The sequence below is a fragment of the Rhinopithecus roxellana genome, chromosome 10, assembly GCF_007565055.1.
Source record: "Rhinopithecus roxellana isolate Shanxi Qingling chromosome 10, ASM756505v1, whole genome shotgun sequence".
Taxonomy (NCBI): domain Eukaryota; kingdom Metazoa; phylum Chordata; class Mammalia; order Primates; family Cercopithecidae; genus Rhinopithecus; species Rhinopithecus roxellana.
Window position 1 is genome coordinate 43,719,698 of NC_044558.1, and position 20,175 is coordinate 43,739,872.

The 20,175-nt window shown below is 41.6% G+C and overlaps 1 protein-coding gene across 1 annotated transcript in view; it reads left to right on the forward strand.

Annotated features, from left to right (window-relative positions):
• Positions 1–6,776: 6,776 nt before the first annotated feature.
• GRIP1 (glutamate receptor interacting protein 1) overlaps positions 6,777–20,175 on the forward strand; it is a 761,679-nt gene continuing 748,280 nt past the window's right edge. Inside the window, exon 1 of the mRNA XM_030939011.1 lies at positions 6,777–6,860. Within this exon, the coding sequence (XP_030794871.1) occupies positions 6,803–6,860 (58 nt within the window). The 5' untranslated portion in view covers positions 6,777–6,802. The remainder of the gene's footprint in view (positions 6,861–20,175) is intronic.

Genomic DNA, 20,175 nt, shown 5'->3' on the forward strand with positions numbered 1-20,175 from the left:
AAGACAAACTTTAGAGTCCAACACCCTGGACTCAAATTCTGGCTCCAGCACATGTTAGTTGTAAAGCAACTTCTTTTAGCCTCAGGCACTCAACTTATTTTAGTCCTAATGAGCAAAGGTATAAAGTGTAGAAACACACGATATGTTTAGGGAATGGAAGTAATACTGGGTAGAGCAGGTTTAAGGGGATATTAGGGACAGTTCAAGGAAGGAAGGAAGGACATGTGTGTGCTCGTCCACAGTAATTGTGGCAGAAGACAGAATAGGTATGAGGAATTCTTGGAAGACTTGAAGACAGCAGAAAATGGATGGTCATTTTACTTAAAGGAAATCAAGTACAACAACAATAAGATTGACTGCAGTGCACTTTGGAGTAAGAATAGACTGAAGAAGTAAACCTGGAGGAGGCCATTGGATTGTCCAAGAAAGATAAGGTCAATAATTAGGGCAATGCCTGGAAAAGAAGGAGAGAGATTCCAAAATTATTTCAAAGGTAGATTTGAAAGAATTTGATAGCCAACTGGGGATTTGGGACTGAGTCAAAATGTTCCTCAGGTTTTTGCCCCAGGGACCTGCAATGATGACAATGCCTGTGCAGAGAGAAACTGCAGTTAGTTTAGGTGTGAATCAAGAGTTGAAAACTTGGATGTCAGGGGTATAGTTGACTTTCTGAAAAGTTTGAATGCAAAGGCAAAGAGACAGTGGAGAGTTTGAGTGTCAGTAATCCTAAGGTTCAATTAGGAATGTGCATTTCTTTAGGATTAATCCTTTTCTTTCTTTAGCAGAACCCAAAGTTAATTGTATATTATGGAGTCTTCTCTCATGCTTAACAGAAACCTTCACCTTTTTTTTCTGCATTATTTCTTTGAGAACTTGATGAAAGCTATGAACTTCTTTTATCCCCAAGTTTGTGTGTGTGTTGTGTGTGTGTGTGTGTGTGTGTGTGTGTGTGTGTTCGTATTGGGGGGATCATAAAAAGACACAGAAAATTTTGCATACAATTTTAGGGAGTTCTTGTATTTTTAGAAGCTCATGAATCCCAAGAATCTACTCTGCATAACTTTTTTAAAACAATGTGTTAATTTTTTTCTATCTATAATTAGCTGCACATCAGGTGCTGTGCTAAGTACCCCACTTATATTAGCTCATTTAATCTTTCCCACAGCATTTCCATGTAGGTATTACATTTTGAACATGGGTGACATGGAGTTAGAGTTGCCCAGGGTCACAGAGCTAGTGTGTGGTATAACCAAGATTTGAACTTAGGTCTCCATATTATGGTTATCCAAAGAAACAGAACCCATAGGATGCATATAAATATGGAAAGGAATTTATTGTAAGGAATTGGCCCACATGATTAGGGAGGCTGACAAGCCTCAAGCTGTGCAGGGTGAGTGGGCAAGCTAAAGACCCAGGAGAGCTGATACTGCATTTCCAGTCTGAGCCCAAAGGACTGAGAACCAAGAGTGCCAATGGAGTAGCTCCAGTCCAAAGGCAACAGGTGTGAGATCCGGGAAAAACCGACGTGTCAGTTCATGTCTGAATGCATGATAAAGCATATGACCCTATCAGGCAGGAGGAATCCTCTTTTACTTGGAGGAGGGTCAACCCTTTTGTTCTACTTAGGCCTTCAACTGATTGGATGAGGCCCACTGCCCATCCAACATTGGGCAGGGCCATCTATTTCACTCCCTCTACTGATGTGACTGATACGTTTACCCCAAACACCCACACGGACCCACGAAAAATAATGTTTGACCAAATACCTGGGTGTCTGCTGGATCAGTGAAGTTGACACATGAAATCAATCATCACAATCTCTCTGGCCTCAGTTGCAGTGCCCTATATTGTCATTTTAAAAAATACACTCTAATATTTTTCCTAGGTGAACTTCCTGTTTGCTTTCAAACACACCTTACTTAAATTATCCATGTTAGAGCTGCTGCTTTTCCCTTGTTTCCTCTCTCTCCCATTACATTCTCCTAACTGAAGATTTTAAAGTAAAAACAACTTGAATTCATTCTCTTTGTTTTATCCTCTCTTTATTTTTTCCCCAAGATGACAAACTATCCAAGGAAGTTTCTTTCATTTTGAATGTTGAAAGAGGATTTGTCAGGTAAAAGTGAATCCACAGATACCCACTAGGAGTGCATACCAGGTGTTAAAAGAGTTTTCAAATTCACTGTATGCAAGGGAAAATAAGTGCTGTTTTTTGGTAGCACTATTGAAAATTTCAGGTGCCTGCTTAGTATGCAGTGTGTATGTTCATAAAAAGTCAATGCACGATTTAAAAAAATATATTGTGGATGTTTTTAGGCCGTGGAGCAAATCCAAAATAACAGCTGGGATTTTACTTCTCCTGGGGGACTCCTCAAACTCATGAAATTCAGTCCCAAGAAGTCATAACACTCTGTTAGTATGAAAGCCCTGTGAGCAGGAGATTGGAAGCTCAGTCGTCAGAGTACAAAGGAAATGAAAGGGAAGTTGCTCTTTCTCTCCATCACACACATTTTCAGCTCTTCAATAGACTGAACGTATCCATGCAAGCTTGAAAAAGATGATCAAACAATAAAATTAAAGCTTTTAGTTTACAGGGTTTTTTTTTTTTTTTCTTTTCTTTCCTACCAGGTGAGGGAGGTACTAGGAGTAAGAGATTATGTCTTCTTCCCCCTTTATTTTGAAAATTTTACATTGAAAAGGAGATCAAGTGAGGCCACATTTAAGAGTAGGTCTCTTGGCCTATACAATCAACTATGCACACTGGTTAAGGTAAAACAAATTAAACTAAATTTTGAATTCTATAAACCCAGGCTATAAAACCTTTCGAGCTACACAAATAACTAGGAAGAATTTATGTTCAAATAAGGACCACAAATTCTTAATATAAGTGAGATGATGTCTATAAACAGTGGCTGTAGTTGTAGCTTCAGTCTTTAAAGGACATTGATTTTCAAATTTAGTAAAGGAGAAAAAGAATATATCTTATGTCCTACTGGCTGGTAGATACCTTCCTCATAAAGCTCCAAATAGTGCTATAATTTCCTTGGAATAGATTTTTATAAATGGTGCTTTGAACATAAGATGATTTTAGACAATGAAACCAAGTATTTCAGACTAAGTTTTTCTTTTTTCTTTTTTTTTTCTTACACTTTTAAGTTCTGGGGTACATGTGCAGAATGTGCAGTTTTGTCACATAGGTATACATGTGGCATGGTGGTTTGCTGCACCCATCAACCCATCACCTACATTAGGTATTTCTCCTAATGTTATCCGTCCCCTAGGCCCCCATCCCCAACAGGCCCCGGTGTGTGGTGCTCCCCTCCTTATGTCCATGTGTTCTCATTGTTCAACTCCCACTTACAAGTGAGAACATGAGGTGCTTGGTTTTCTGTTCTTGTGATAGTTTGCTGAGAATGATGGTTTTCAGCTTCATCCATCTCCCTGCAAAGGACATGAACTCATCCTTTTTTATGACTGCATAGTATTCCATGGGGTATATGTGCCACATTTTCTTTATCCAGTCTATTATTGATGGACATTTGAGTTGGTTCCAAGTCTCTTCTATTGTGAATAGTGCCGTAATAAACATACGTGTGCATGTGTCTTTACAGTAGAATGAGTTATTATCCTTTGGGTACATACCCAGTAATGGGATTACTGGGTCAAATGGCATATTTAGTTCAGTGATTTCATTCTTTTTTCTGGTCTGATATTATAGAGTGATCTCAACAGTATCATGAAAAGGATTCATTAAGGGGCTATTTCCCTGTGGTGATGTGCTATGTGTAGCTCAAGCGAGGTTAAATACCATCATCATCAACTAACAATGATTGCTTACTGTCCCTGGCTTTGGGGATGCAGAGGGGTAAGCCATGGTTCCCCTTGAGAGAGCTCAGGGCCTAGTTGATAACTTAGGCATACGTACAATGATGATACAAGACACTGGATGTTGGTGAACAAGTGTTTAGACAATAAGTATTTTGTGGTGGGAAGGATACAAATCTATCCTTAAGAGGTTCTTTAACTAATCTCACTTGTATAATCCATATAATAATATCTGACTCTTACACACAGAAGGCATTAACTTCATCTTCCCTATTAAACTATATATATATATATATTTTTTTTTTTTTTTTTTAAGAGAGGGTCCAGCTTTGTTGCCCAGGCTGGAATGCAATAGTACAATCACAGCTCACTGGGCCCAAGTGATCCTCCCACCTCAGCCTCTCGAGTAGCTGGGATCACAGATGTGCATCACCATGCCTGGCTAATTAATTAGTATTTTTTCTTTTTCTTTTGGTAGAGATAGGATCTCACCATGTTGCTCAGGCTGATCTCAAACTCCTGGATTTCAGTGATTGTCCTGCCTCGGCCCCCCAAAGTGTTGGGATTAGAGGCATGAGCCACCACACTGGGCCTAATTTTCTTTTTGTATCCTTAGCTTTCAGCTCAGAGTCTATCACATCGTAGGAATTTTGCCTATGTGACTTAAAATACTATTAACAGGTGTAAGCTGGAACTTCCTCTCCACTATAATCCATCACTCATCTTGGCAGGACAAGTGCTGATTGCACTGTAACTGTATGAGTATGATTCAGTCCACACAAGGCGTTTATTGTGTGGCTTTTCCAGAATGATGCTTGTTAGACCCACTACGGACATATAAATGTTGTATAAGCTGCTGTAAAATGTTGTGGTCATTTCTTTGTTGTCAAAACCTAGGTCTTTGCTTGTATACATACATCAGATGTCTTGGTTATGGCCTGATTGGCCTTGTCCCTTTGGGGAATCAATGGCAAATGCCTTTCTCTACATAAAATTGGCAGGACTAGACCTTGAAACGAGGTTAGGAGCAGACTAAAGTACCCAAGGAGTCTTGTTCATTTTAGGATGAAGGGTGGGCCATTTAAAGGCGACAGGTGTGATGTTCATATTGATTTTCAGGATTTTACTTTTCAGAGTCTGGAAAGAAGATTTGAACAGCTCAGACAGGATTTCTACTGATAACCCCCTGGGATGGTTTGACTCTGCCCTTCATTTAGCCCTTCAGTTCCTCTATCCTTGAAGCTTCTGGACCCGAGTCTCTCCATTGCTTAGGAGAGATAGCCATTTGCTTTGGCAGCTGGGCAGTTCTGTAATGACAGACAGCCACCCAGGCCAGCGACAGCAGCAGAGGCAAACGTCTTCACCCGATAAGACCGCTTATGCAGTGGCAGAGGAAAAGGAGATTCAGCCTTTTCTAGTTAATGCATTTCTCTGGCAGTATTACTATGTTTCCAAGAGGAGAGGGAGAGAAGGCCAGTGTGAGCCAATGTCCTCAATTCGGGAGAGCAAACTGCAGTTCCTTCAGAGGCCAAAATAAACTGCAGGGCACCGAGTCATTCATAGCAGTGCAGTGGTTGGGCCCCAACAACAACAAACCAGTAGTTACAGCCTCAGGGGCCCTAAATTCTTCGGTCCACATCAGATACTCCGGAGGGAGAGACAGGTATTTTCTAGCCAGCCCCCAGCCTTGAGGCAGAGGCAGATGTCATACTCCACAGGACAGTCACCGAGTGTCACCTGGAACACTGTCAGGAACCCCTCCTAGCATTACCGTTTTGAAAGCACAAGCAAGAGCCCCATGTCTGGGCAGAATCTTCCAGGCTGTATCACAAAGCTGTCTCCCTCCCACCTGACTCATTTTTCCACCGATTTTCTATGAACCTATGACAAGGGGAAGAAACTAATCATAAAACCTGATCATAAAACCCTTCCTATGCTTGAAGACAGCGATTACATATTCACTCAGCCAAGGTCTCCCTGCATCATTTAAAACAAAAGAGAGTCTCCATTCACGCTCTTCCCACCCTGCCAGGAAACATATTCCTGGGACCAGCGCTGACCATCCCAAAAGTTGCTATTTCCCTCAGTTGAGGGCGAAGTTAGCAAATCCGTAGCTGCAAGTCTCAACTTGGGGGAGGGGGCGACAGCCAGGGCGTAGGGAGAGCGGCGCGGAGGAGGGACTAGAGGGAAGGACACTGCCCCTTACTCCATCGAGGTCGTCGCCTAAGCCAGAGGAGCCGCCAGTTTGGGCTCTGGGAGGAAGGCGGGGAGGGAGTGGCGGCCGCGGTGGAGCGGCGTGGGCTCCGCAACAGCGGCTCGGTGCCAGGCTCGGTACCTGGCAGGCCGGGCGCGCCTCACAGGCCGCCCGGGGCGCGGAGGGTGTGAGCGCGCGCGCCCCCTCCGTGCCCGCTCAGCCTCGCGCGCGTCTCGGGGGAGGCTCCGCCGAGAGGCGCCCGGGGAGCCCGCAACCTCAGTCCTGCCGCCGGAGGAGCTTTGTGCGGCGGCGGCTCCGAGTCCCACCTGCTGGCGGCGGAGAGACAAGGAAGGGGAAGAAGAAGGAGGAGGAGGGGAAAGAGGCGGCGGCGCCAGCCCACTCCTCTCGCCGGCGCCCACTCCCGGGGGCTCCGCAGCCCCCAGCTCTCGGCCTGCACCGGCCCTCCGCCCCCGGCCCGGCCCAGCCTCCCGGCCACACCGCGGCAGCCGCCGCTGTAGCCCCCAGCCCTGCCCGGCGGGGCCCGGCCCGGCTCGGCCGCCGCCGCCGCCGCCCGGAGCCGCCCGGAGCCGCCGGCGAGTTTGAGGGGAGCGCTGGGCGCACGGCGCCGCCTCGATGTGCCCGGGAGCCGCCTCGGCGCCCCAGCTCCGCTGAACAGCCCCGGCGCGGCTGCCCGAGAGGACGAGCGAGGAGGCGCGGCGATCCCGGGAGAAAGGGAGCCAGCGAGAAAGAGCGAGCCCAAGAGCGAGCGCAGGAAGCGACACCATGCCCGGCTGGAAGAAGAATATCCCCATCTGCTTGCAGGCGGAGGAGCAGGAGAGAGGTGAGCTAGGCGGCGGGGCCGGGGAGGGAGGGAAGGGGTCCGGGCCGGGGCCGCCCGGTGCCTCCCTCTCCCCGGCTCCCTCCCGACCCGTCCACCCGCCAACGGGGGAGGGGCGCCGCTCCTTCAGGGCCCGCGGGCGAATCCAGGTGGCGTCTTGCGAACTCTGATTCTTTTTTTTGTTTGTTTGGTTTTTTTGGTGGGGGGGTGGGGTGGGGCGGGCTGGAGGGGCAAGGGGAGAGGGGTGGTGCTGCAGCAGGGAACTTTTCGCTTGGGGAAAGATTTTTTCTGGCGAGGATGTAGGGGAAACTCCAGCTTCTGCAGGGCCCGCTCGCACGTGGAGCTCCGAGCGGCCGTCTGTGGGGTGGGTGCTTGCGGGCTGATGGTGGGCAGGGAGGGGGGTTCCTGCAGTGCTTTAAGTGACTTTTCAAACTTTCCTCCACCTCACGCGGCCACCCTCGCGCTGTCCCCGCCTCTGGCTGGGCTGCGACGGCGTTGCCAACCCAAAGTTGCTGGAGATTCATAAAGAAGGAGGAGGAGGAGAAGGAAAAGCGTGGGGGAGGCAAGGGGGGCGCTGCCGCAGGTCTGTGGAGGGGGAGAGAAGAGGGGAAAGGTTGTCCCCTTGCTCAGGGTCTGGGGCTGGGAGTGACTGCTTGGAGATGAGTTATGGCCCAGCGCAGTCCCCTCTGTCAGTTTAATACCGCAGGACTGCGGGCTTTTCGTGATTACTGTCTATTTTCTTTGCAAAAGGCGGCTCTCTGTGCCTGGTGCCTTGCAGACCTTTTGTGCTTCAGCTTGACAAGTGTGCTGTACACTTTGCTTTTAAGTGGCTTGCGGAGAGGAAAGTTGAAGGGCCGTTTGCACCTTAAAGGCTTGGTTCTGTTGAGGTCATTTCATGGTGTTTGGATTGTGCAGAGGCTGGCCAGGGAGTTCAGCTTGGTAACCTGGATATGATGTACTGAGTGCACCAGAATTTCCTAGGGGCTAGAGGGGTGTGCACGGTGGCTCTGCTAGCATCCAGAGGAACGCTGGCTGGCAAGGTCCACCAGGGTTTATCCCTTTGCTTCTTCTACCCTGTCCTGTCCTGGCTTCGAGGAAGGTGCTTTAGAATTGGATAGGTTTCAGGATGCAGGGGCTGCATGGGTTGTGGCAAACAGCCAGTGCTGAGGTTAAGTGGCGCAGCGTGGGTAGGTGGGCGAGGAAAGCAGGAGGAGGCCAGTCTGGTGTGTGGAGAAGGCAGAGTTGTCAAGGGGGCTTAATCCAGCAGTTTGGTGAGCTGGTATGGACGGTGGCTTGGTTATTGGGCATGCTAAAAGTTTCAAGCGTTTGAATAACACTACTGAAGAACCAATGTACAATTTCCAGTTTTTCTCTAGGTGGCACAACCTGTCTTTGGTTTGTATCCTGTTTAATGACTCAGGGAATTCATCCCTTTTTAAGCGCTTCCTTATTAGATATGTGCATTCATTTTCCAGCACACTTTCTGGCAGGTGACCTTACCCATTCAAAAGGCACCCCTGCTTTGGGAATGCTTCTTCTTCTCCCTTTAGCAAATCATATCTTTAAACTTGCAAATAGCAGTACCAATAATTTATAACCAGGTAAAAGCACTACATGAAAGCATTCTGTCAAGCATGGAGTGACTGTCTGTCCTATCAAGTAAATGTCACAATGTACTTGGCATTAAATGTATCAGTTTGCTTAAACAAATTCACCATGCTTCCGACAAGTTTTATCAGAATGCCAAAGTGGGTAGATTTTCGGATTGTGACAAAATGTACTTGTATGTCTTTTGGAAATATATGGTAACATTGAAAGATGATTGTCTAATCTGCTTGGTGGAGATAAGACTGAAATTCCTCCAGAGCATAAAAATCTGAGTAAGAAATTGAGTGTTCTGCCTTATCTCCCCCAATAGGAGAACACAGGAAATGTTTCTTACTTTTTGCTTTTTTTCACTTTAAAGATTTCTTCTTTCTCACTTTAATTATGAGACGCTTTTCTAAATAATTAGTATTCATTTTTGTTTGTTTGGTTGTAGCATTTCTTTTTGAAGTCCTGCTTCTTTTGGAATGGACAAATATATGGTTTTGTTTCTTTCACAATTTCCTGTCCAACTGGTGTTTTTGTTTCAGTTGTGTGTGTGTGTGTGTGTGTGTGTGTGTGTATATATACACACACACATATATACATATATTAAATATATATTTAAATAAACTGAGCTGCCTATGTGACTTTTAATGCATATATCAGAGGACATTGTTTGAGCTTGGCTTATCCTTTTGGGTGAATTTCAGTGTGAAGAGATGAGAGATGTTTTCTATTTGTATTTCAGGTCAGATTGTGTTAAGCTTTTCCCTTGACCCTTGAAATTCTAAGTGATTCAAATAACATTGAATTGGATTCTTCTAAATATACACAAAAAGATTAAACTGTCAGGTTGGTCAGGAAGATAATGAACATGGAACAAATACATTTTAAATTTTGTCTTGGGTTAACATTAACCAAAAGGTCAGTTTGTAATATCTTACTATTAAATTCTAAGGTTGGTTGTGCTCATCTAAACCACTGCTCTTTCCACATTCCCCACAACCCCAATCTACATGTAAACATTCTAAAACCCATTATGGAGACTACTCCAGCGTAACATTTTTTTCATGTAGATTTTATTTAGTAAAATCTCTTCTTGAGGTGTAATGCAAATTAATACAAGATGCTAGCTTCTTTGAAGACCACGTATTTGAAGGAGTATGTATCTTAACCTTATTCCCAAAAAAGAAAAAAAATGCCAATCTCAATTCACGTACAAAAAGAGGCTTGGCTGTTCTATATAATTTCATGCCATATCTACATACACCATTCATAGCTTGGGTTCATCTTGAAGGCCTGTGTCAAGATGATATTAAGTAAGTTATTGCTATGGCATGCAATGCTGAGCAGAGAAACTGTAACATATGGGTTGTTGCAGTAAATGCAGTCACTTCCAAAATGACATGTTAAGACTTACTCATGTATGCTGACATACTATTAAAATTCAGAACACATTTCTCCATCCTCCCCACTACCCCTCATTTTCTGCCTGATCTGCTAAACCCAATCCATTTAGAAGCCAGTTAATACACTTTGGGGTAAATGTTTTAGGAGAAGAGAAATGTTTCTGAAAACTGTCCTGTTTAATATCTCTTCCAATCAAATTAAATTAAGTAACGTATTCGTCGTTTTACATCTGCTTATTAGCTGATCATGTGTAATAGGAATGTGGTTGTTGAGAAAATTCTTAGTATAAAGAGATAAATGCTTCTGTAATTAAGGATGCTTTTCTTTTGCCTGTACCATACCTTCTTACTTGTGTGGCTTTGATTAGTAAACGTTTATTGTGTTTAATAATGTATAGTTAGGATAGAAAATCAAACATAATGCTTGGAAAGATTATCTGTTTCTGCAAACATACTTCTTGATATTTTTATTATTGAGGAAAAGAGAAAAATATTAATTTGTATTTTCTCATTTCCTTTGCTTTTATACTTAGATTTAACATATATATATATAACTTAATTATATAGATGTGTTAAGTGCATTTCACATTAGCATATACATTCACCAGGGGGAAAATACATGCATTTTTAATAGCACTTCACCCTGTTGCCTTTTTGTTCTTCTTACAAGTTTTGGAGGTCTACAAAGGAAACTGAGAACTTCTCTTTGGATTTCTGTTTTAGAAATTGTTATTTCTTGACAGGGTCTCACTTTGTCACCCAGGCTGGAGTGCAGTGGTGCAATCACTGCACACCATAGCCTGTACCTCCTGGGCTCAAGAGATCCTTCTGCCTCAGCCTCCCAAGTAGCTGGGACTACAGTCATGTACCACCATGGCTGGCTAGTTTTTTCTTATTTTATTTTTTGTGGATATTTGGATCACTTTAGATATAAATAAAGAGCTTTTATCAAATATCTGTGAGAAAGCACAGGGAACTTAAGGAGTAGACCTTTACTACAACCTTGGCCTGTTTCCCATACCACCCACATCATGAGGAGATCTGGTGACCCTACCCACAACCTCCTTAACAAAAAGTCCAATTTGGAATTTGACTTTTGCCTAAGGAACAAAGTAGGGAAAAGACAAGAAAGCAAAGACATCTAGGGCCTGCTTTGTTTCAGGCACTGTGTGAGATGTTTCCCATGCATTATTTGGTGCAATCCTTATAACATGCCTGTAAGGTAAGTGTTATTATTCATCACCCTGTCAGATGGGGAAACTGAGGTTCAGAGAGCTAATGATTTTGCCAGAACTTATAAAGCCAAGACTTAGGGCATTCATTTCTAAAGAGATATTTAAAAAGAAGTCAAGTTACATTTCCTGAGGTGAAGTTTGTAGAATTTCATTGACATTATAACATTTTTCCCTTTTGGGCAAAATTGTAATAAACTGCCATCAAATCTTTCATTAGGAATTCATTAGAGAGTTTTCTTAGTTTCGTATACTGGGAAAACACTTCTACAGTATATTTTGGACTTTTGACAATGATTTTGCAAGGTAGGTGTGTTAATTAACAATAAGGATTGGAACCTCAACATATTTGTAAGTTGAATTATTTGACTACACTTTAAGTAACTCATTTAAGTGAATGGGTTTTTTCCACCAAAGACTTGGCATTATTGCATATTTTTACTTTTCTTTTCAAAGCGTATTTGCCATGAAGGCAAGAATTAACAAGAATTAAGTATTCTTCCTTACTGTAAACAATTGGGAAATGATTGTATTGTTAATAGCCATTGCATATTTGTCCTTTGCCAACATTTTATTTAATTAAAGCCAAAATCTGAACTCTGGCTGCCTAACAGATGGCCCAGTGGTCAAATAAAGAGGTGTCAGATAATGCTTTCTTCTACAGCAACCTGATTGCTTTCGTTCGTGAAGAAAAAGAAATTTCAACTGATATTAGTAAAAGAATTTGAGAATTGACTTTTACGGATTTTAAAACTGTTACATTAAATGCTGCAGATGGCAGACTATTAAAGGCATTTAGGATTTGATTCATTTATTTTCAATTAAATTATAATAGTAGTTAGTAATACAAAATACAAGACTGATAGTAATACAAAGTAACATGTCTATCAGAGAGAATGATTCAAATGCAAAGCCAAACGCTGGGTTTGAATCTCTTGTTTTATCTTTTATTGAAGTTTATTTCTTCTGAAATTGAAAAGATTCTTAAATATAAATATAAAAAATCTATTCATACAAATTTTCTTATTCAAGAAATAAGAATACCTACTTGTTTAGGTATGTCAGTGGCCAAAGGGTGCTATCAGCTTTATGGGAAAATTAGTGATCTTCAAGTATATCTGCATATTAAAAGCACCTGATTTAATTTCTTACCACCTTTCATTTCAACAGTGACTAAACTTTAAGCACCAAGTGAGGTCATGAATAGAATGTAGAGAAGATATGGCTTGTATCCTAGATAGATTCCTTAAGTGCCAGCACCGTGGTAGATTAGATATTTGAGGTCCAAATGGCATTGGGTTTAAATTCAGTCTGGCACTTACTAACTCTAGGGGCTTTTTAACTTTTCAAAGCCTTTGTTTTCTCTACTTTAAGTTGAGGACAAGAAACATCTATGTTATGTGAGGATTAAATGAAATTAACAAATGTGGAGGAATGATAGTACCTTGCAGACGATTTGGAGTTCAGTAATGGCAACTACTATTTTAATAGTATATTGATATAGGTCTGTTAACACCTTAGGAAATCCTGATGATGAAACAATCAATCAATAATTTTTATTCTTTAAAAACCTCATAAAACATTTTAAAAAGTCTAATGTTTTGTGAAAAGCTACACTGAAACATAGAACTTGATGCAGCCAAGGTCTTTGATGTATTCTAGCCCAGCTCTCACGAAAACAAAGCATCTAGTGTAGAGAGAGAAATGTACCCAAGACCACACTTCATACACTTAGCAAAATGTTTATTGAGTACCAACTGCCAAAGTGCCATGATGGGATAAGAAAATAATGGTTTCCATTTTAAAGGAGATTATTAAGTATAGTTATAGAGTTGTGGGCTATGACAGATAACTCCAGGACAGCTTCTCTACTCTTGTACAGATTAATGCAGAGGGAACAGAGAACAGGGGTTGATTGTGCTGGGGTGGGTGGGAAGAAAGAAGTTTCTGAAGACATCTGTCAGAGGAGGTGGCATAGAGGAAGTGTTAAAAGACTTGAAGGAAGGGGAGGAGATTAGAGAGTTGGGAGGGGATAGAAGGAAAGGTATTTCAGGCAAGGAGCATGGTGTGTTCCAAGGCATTGTGAAATGAGACATTCTGGGAACCATGACTGGTTTCTTAAAGGGGATGGAGTGTAGAGTATGAACATACTTATGAGCATAGAATATGAATATTCATTTCCCCCATGGGATGAGGAATGGAGCTGGATGGGAGCATTAGACTAGAAAGGGCCAGATTGGAAAGGGCTTCATATGCCAGATTAAAGAGTTTGATTGTATCTGGCAGGCGATAAAGAATTGATAGGCTTCCAACAGAGGAGTGTCGGGATCAGATTTTTGTTTTAGAAAGCTCATCTTGGCAGCAAAGAGGAAACATCTGAAAAGGGAAGGACTTGGAAGGGAGGCAAGCAGGTGGGAGGCTACTGCCCCGTTTCAGGCCATGCAGAGATACTCAGGAGATGGACTTGGTGACCAGGTAAATGTAGGAAATATGAAGAGTGTAGATCTCTGGTTCAGGTACTGATTAGAATCAGAATTGTATCTTGAGACGCAGTATCTTGATACAGAGCCTGGTATTTTTTTCTATCACATATTGCCTTTTTTGTTGCCTCACTCCCCCCATCAATTTAGGGGAGAAAGTAAACATAATGTGGTAGAATAATATAAAAATAAAGAACCACCAAAGTGATGGACTACCAGACTGTGCCATGATGATAGCTTATTGTGCAATAGCTTTCTTTTTTTATTTATATACAATTTATATTACCTAGTCCTAAAGGAAAAATAATTATCCTGTACATTTATCTCCTAAAACTAATTGAGAATTTTACGTCAGTTTTTAAGCTGAAAGAGAGGGAATAGTTGTACTGCATTTATTTTTTAGATTTATCTTCCCTGGTAATGCAATTGGGTAGGTTTTTAAATTTATTATTTTCTGAAAACAACTAAGTACTCTGTGAATAAAGTTTTAATATACTTCTTATACTATACTCAAAATCAGAAAGCTGGAGTTTTTTAAAGTCCTCTCAGCCATTTCCTCTGGCTATTTGGCCTAGGTATACTCTGATCATCTTGACTTTGACTTTCTCATCTGTAAAGTAAGGATGATTCTTGGCATACTGACCTTCCGGGGTTATACTTGGAGGTAAAAGCTATTGATGTAACGTTATTATAATTATTATATCACAAAGGTTAGAAGTTGGTGAAAGACAGAGGGTCTTCAGGTACATTTGTCTATTAGCAGGCCATCTCTGGATGGGGACATTATTTGGATAACTCCTGTTTCATAAATTAGAAATTTTTATTAAAAAATTTCAATCCCTAGTCTTCCAAAATGAAGTTCAAACATGAGGTTCCCCTTTGGACTCCCATTTATGGCAAAATAACTCAAGTGATGCAACAAAGTTATAATGCATGCAATGTTACAGTTACCAAAGGCAGCCTCATTTCTGGCTGCAGCTGGAAAAGTCCAGCTCAGATACCGAGTGGGCTCTGCCACTCCCTGGCGTTACTTATCTGCTTCTCTCAGTCCAGGCTTCTGACAACCCAGATTCCAAAAGATCATTATTCTTAATTAAAATGATGTTTGGAACCTTTTGAAGGGAGAAAAATATCTTGCAGATCTCCACTGCCAACATCTGTTTTTTTTTTTTTGGGACGGAGTTTCGTTCTTGTTGTCTGGGCTGGAGTGCAATGGTGAGATTCCTAGCTCACTGCAACCTCCACCTCTTGGGTTCAAGAAGTTCTTCTGCCTCAGCCTCCTGAGTAGCTGGGATTACAGGTGTGCACCATCACACCTGACTTTTTTGTATTTGTAGTAGAGACGGGGTTTCACCATGTTGGCCAGGCTGGTCTTGAACTCCTGACCTCAGGTGATCCGCCTGCCTTGGCTTCTCAAAGTGCTAAGATTACAGATGTGAGCCACTACGCCTGGCCAACATCATTTGTTTTTATTATACTACTTAAATATGTACTAACATATAACTACATGTGAACTCCTGATGCTTATAGCTCTCATACAACCACAAAGCCAAAACAGATTTTACAGAAGAAAAATAAACAAAACTACCCCCCAAAATCAGTTATATGCAAATCAACAACATTGATTTCATATGACTTGATGTTATTTGCCTGAGACTAAATCCCCTCTTGCAGTGTGAATATGGTACTTGCTGCTGTGGAAAGTAATAACATCACTTTTTTCTAGTCAAACTCTTATGGAATCTTGGTTTAACAGTCTGATATCACTTTGTCTTTCCTAGGCATCAACACATCATTTACATGTGAACTCTTCTATTCTCATTGGTCTATTACAAACCATTGTGATCCTAAATACAAAACCCAGTATTAGCACTGAAAGTGGTGGTGGTATTAGGCTACATGCAGATCTGCATTTGTTCTTCTTATACTCTTTGTAATGAAGGGCTGTTTTTTTCCTGTCACAGGCAGATACGGGGTCCCATAGCACCGTGCACTTGGTGAAACTCACTACCTAAGTTTGACTGCACCTGTTCTTATCCTCTTCAATGAGATGAACTCGCTAGTCACAGACTTGGATATGGCAATGTCAAATTGCTATAGTGTTTGTAAACACCCACCCTCATTTTCATTACTTATGTAACCTTGGGCAGGTAATAAACAGTTTCTTGACTGGCATGGTCCATAGAGCACATTTCAAATAGTACTGGTTTAGAGTATACTTATGTAACTGAGGTTATACACAATGGTTCAAAAGGATGGGTATGCGTGTATGTGTGTCTACAAATTCACACACTACTTTTAAGATATACAAATGAAACATAATTTGTTTCCCATAACTGCTTTTACCTTGCCTTCAAGTTTCCCTTCCCACTGAAAAGGAAAACATTTGATCTTGTCAAATTAACACATTAGTCTCTAGTTTAAAAACTCATTTTGGGTTCTCTAATTTCTCAAGGGTTTTCCCTTCCTTTGTTCCCAAGATGACATTTGAGTGAAGGGTAAAGGTTAGTATCCTCATTGCCCTTGGTGAAGGGCATTTCATTCATTGTGTGACCCTCACTGTGTCTACTGCTCTGGACTTGGCACATTTGGTGACTGGCTGTTGTGCCCTGGTATCCACTGAAATGAGACTGCTCCTATTTGATCTTTTGAATGTCATCTTGGCAGCTCATTTGGACTTCTGGACCTCGCCATTGTGTCTAGTTGTGAGATCCTTGTGGTTTGCGATCTTCTACCCAGGCCTTTTCTAGGTACTTGTCCTATCAGCATTTCTGTATCTCTCCTGGTAGCCAGAGAGTACTTAACTGTTTTCTCTGAATCATGATGGAGTTTGTGGGATCTTGGGAGGTGTGCTCAACCCCACCTGTCTTAGTCACCTTCTGCAGATATTACCACTCTATGGTCCAATACCATGTTGACTGTGGCATGTGCCACATAGGGGACATTCATGCTAGGTGATAAGGGTCATTGGCCACAGTGTTCTCTAAATCCCTCAAAGATACACAGATGTTAATTTTTGTTTCCTTTTGTACTCATCAAGGAGTTTTGAATCCTCGAAGAGTATCAGACACTTACATCTGATCTTTTGCTTCTCCTTCCCTTTTTTCTCTTTCTCTGCTGTTCCATATCTGAAGTGGTTTAAGTTTCTTGAAAACTTAAAACTGTAAGGGGCAGGGATAAGGAGGATGACTGTATGATAAAGCAGAAGAGTCCTGTTCCTTTGCCAGGTGGACTCTTTTCCATATGATTTGAACATCAGCAAAGAAAGAAATAGAAATGGTCAAACAGCTTAGAGATAACATTGCTTGAGGCTGGCAAGTAGTTTTGAACAGCACCTTCTACTAGCCTTCCTTGCACATAAACTTTTCTCACCTAATAGTTTTACTAGAAATCTGCCCTTTGTATTTCATTGGCAAACATATGAACACCAGAACCGACATGTTTCTTCTCATAGTCAATAGTGTAACTGCAGTGTGAATTTACTGTTAGGTGTTGATGTATTGTTAAAGTGTACTCTGTATTTTGAATAAAAATGTTTAGAATAGATCACTACATATACTCAAGACTTCTTGTGTGAATTTATGTTAGAATTAATAATTCTCTTCCTTTTACTGTTACAGTGTTTCTTTTTCACTTTCATTTATTTTCTGAATATAGACAATTGAAAATCTGATACACAGTTTGACTTCACAAATTACTGGGATTTATGTCTTTTTAAGGCACAGTTCATCATTTGAGAAAGGTACTGATTGTAGTTTTCACCTGTTGGTACATTAAAAATGCAATGATGATAAAACAGTAGAAAATAACATAGGAAGGTGATAGGTATTTATTTGTTTATTCTGGTTATATAATCTGCAAGTTTTTTCCTTCCTCCATATCTTGTGATGTCTAATATTTATATCTACTATTACTGTTACTCACAAATTCCATTGCAAACCACTGAGGGGAATACACTAATATCCTCATGAAATCAAACTTAGATAGTTATAGATAGTTAAGGATTTTCACATTGTCCTCTTTGTGTCAGGATTGTTAACTAAAAAGAAAGTGCCTTTTAGAATTACATTTTACAGATGAAATCAAGTGTTTCTTTTTACATGTATAATTTTCTAGTATGTGCAGAGCACATTTTCATTAAACAAAAACCTTGAACAAGGCAATATAAATTTAGTTTCTTTGTTACCATTTCACATTTTCTCCCTATAATTTTAGTTATGAGAATGAAAATTTGCCAGGCTAGAATCAGACACCTGTAGTGCTGCATCTGCTGCGAAAGCACCTCATCTGGCTTTGTTAGTGAGCCTGAAAGCTGATATACATATAAGATACCTGCCACCAAAGGGTAGCCCTGTTTTTTTTGTTGTTGTTATTGCTCACAGTCATATAAAATTATGAGGGTAGCATTGGCTCTATACTCAGTAAATGCATTTACTCAGACCCCTACCTTCCCAGACCCTAATGATCATACTGAGAAAAGAAGGAAGGGCTGTATACTAGTCTTCCCAGGTTTCCACAGTAAAATATTATATGCTTAAACAACAGAAGTTTATTTTTTTTTACATTCTTGGAGGCTAGAAATTCATTATCAAGGGGCCAGGTTCCTAGAGGGCTTTACCTTTGGGTTGCAGATGACTATCTTCCTGCTGTGTGCTCACATGGCCTTTTCTTGGTAGGTGTAGTGCAGAGTGGGGAGGGGAGTGAAAGCCCTCTGGTGTCTCTTCTTATAAGGACACTAATCCTATCAGATCAGGGCACAGCCTTATGGCTTCATTTAGCCTTCATTACTTCCTTAGAGACATTTAATCTTCAAATGCAACCACACAGGTGGTTAGGGATTCAATGTATGAATTTGGGGGCCACATAAACATTCAGTCCGGCCAGGCACAGTGGCTCACGCCTGTAATTCCAGCACTTTGGGAGGCCGAGGCGGGCATATCACTTGAGGTCAGGAGTTCGAAACCAGCCTGGCCAACATGGTGAAACCCCATCTCTACTAAACGTACAAACAATTTGCCAGGCATAATGGTGGGCACCTGTAATCCCAGCTACTCAGGAGATTAGGGCAGGAGAATCGCTTGAGCCCGGGAGGTGGAGGTTGCAGTGAGCCGAGAACATGCCATTGCACTCCAGCCTTGGTGACAGTGTGAGACTTCATCTCAAACAAGCAAACAAACAAAGAAAACAGAACAAACCATTCAGTCCATAGCAGGAAGATTATTCAGTGGTGCATGTAATGCTCTTATAAATGCTCTTATAAATCTCTCATTGTTTAGAAACTGATCCTTTTGAACATATGTTGATGGGCTGGTTTTAAAATATGGCTTTCAAAATTTTGGGGAGAGTTTTCCCCTTAAGTGTCTTTGTCTCCTTCATTTGAACTGGGCAGGCTTGTGGCTGATTAACAGGTAGGAAATGCTGGAGGTGACACTGTATGACTTCTGAGGCTGGTATGCAAAAGTCAAAGCAGCTTCCCCCTTGCTAGCTGGAACACTTGTTCCCGGAATCCTGAGCTACCATGCAGCTCTGATACTTCCAACTACACTAAAGCCGCAGTGCTGTGAGGAAGCCAGTTCACATGGAGAGGACATGTGTGGGTGCTCTGGTTGACAGTCCTGGTCTTCCAGTTTTCCTAGCCCAGGCACCAGGCAAGTGGTTAAATGAGCCTTCAGATGATTTTAAGCCCTGGTTGTTGAACCACCCCAAGCTTTGAGTCTTCATAGCTAAGGCCCCAGACATCATGCAATAGATGCTAGATATGTTCACTGTGTCCTGTCTGAATTCTTGACCATGGAATTTATATGCAAAATGAAATCATTCTTAAAAGGAAGCTATGTTTTGGGATAATTTGTTACACAGCAAGAGTAACTGGAATAGACATGGTATGACTCCTTTTTGGATCCCTTATCCCCCCCCCCCTTCTACTATACTGTCAAGAACTAATTGTCTGTTATCAGCAAAATCCCTTATATCCTCAGCCTCTTCCATTAACTTCCCCTTCACCTTCTTGCCATAATTGAAACTTAGCTCCCCATTAGAGAGATCATTCTTGGTGATTTCAATATTCATATGAATTGTCCTTCCAATTTCTTGGTTTCTCAGTTCTGTGTTGTCCTGTCATTCAGTTGTTATATCTGGCTATACCTGGGCTCCTCACTTCTGTAGACACACGCTAGACCAGCTGTCCTCTAAGTGTGGTCCAGTGGCTTCTGGGGGTCTCTAAATACTTTCAGAAGGTCTATGAGACCAAAACTATTCTCGTAATCATATAAAAACATTATTTACCTTTTGGACTTCTGTTTTGAGTGCACACTAGTTTTTCAGAGGCCACTAAAGGAATTTGTTCTTGTATATTCTTGCATTTTAAACTTTTCTGTTTTAATTTCTAATATGGTAAATATTGAGAGGCATGACCAAAAACTTTTAGGCATTCTCAGTAACTTTTAACAGTGTAAAGCAGTCCTGAGACAAAAATGTCTGAGAGCTGCTGCCCTAGACTTTGCCATTACCAATAACTACAACCCTGTCTTGTGTCATTTTCAAGCATCCTGTTCTTACGTCACTTAGAAAGTAGAAGAAATTAGAAGACAACTTCTGCTTCACCTGTGGC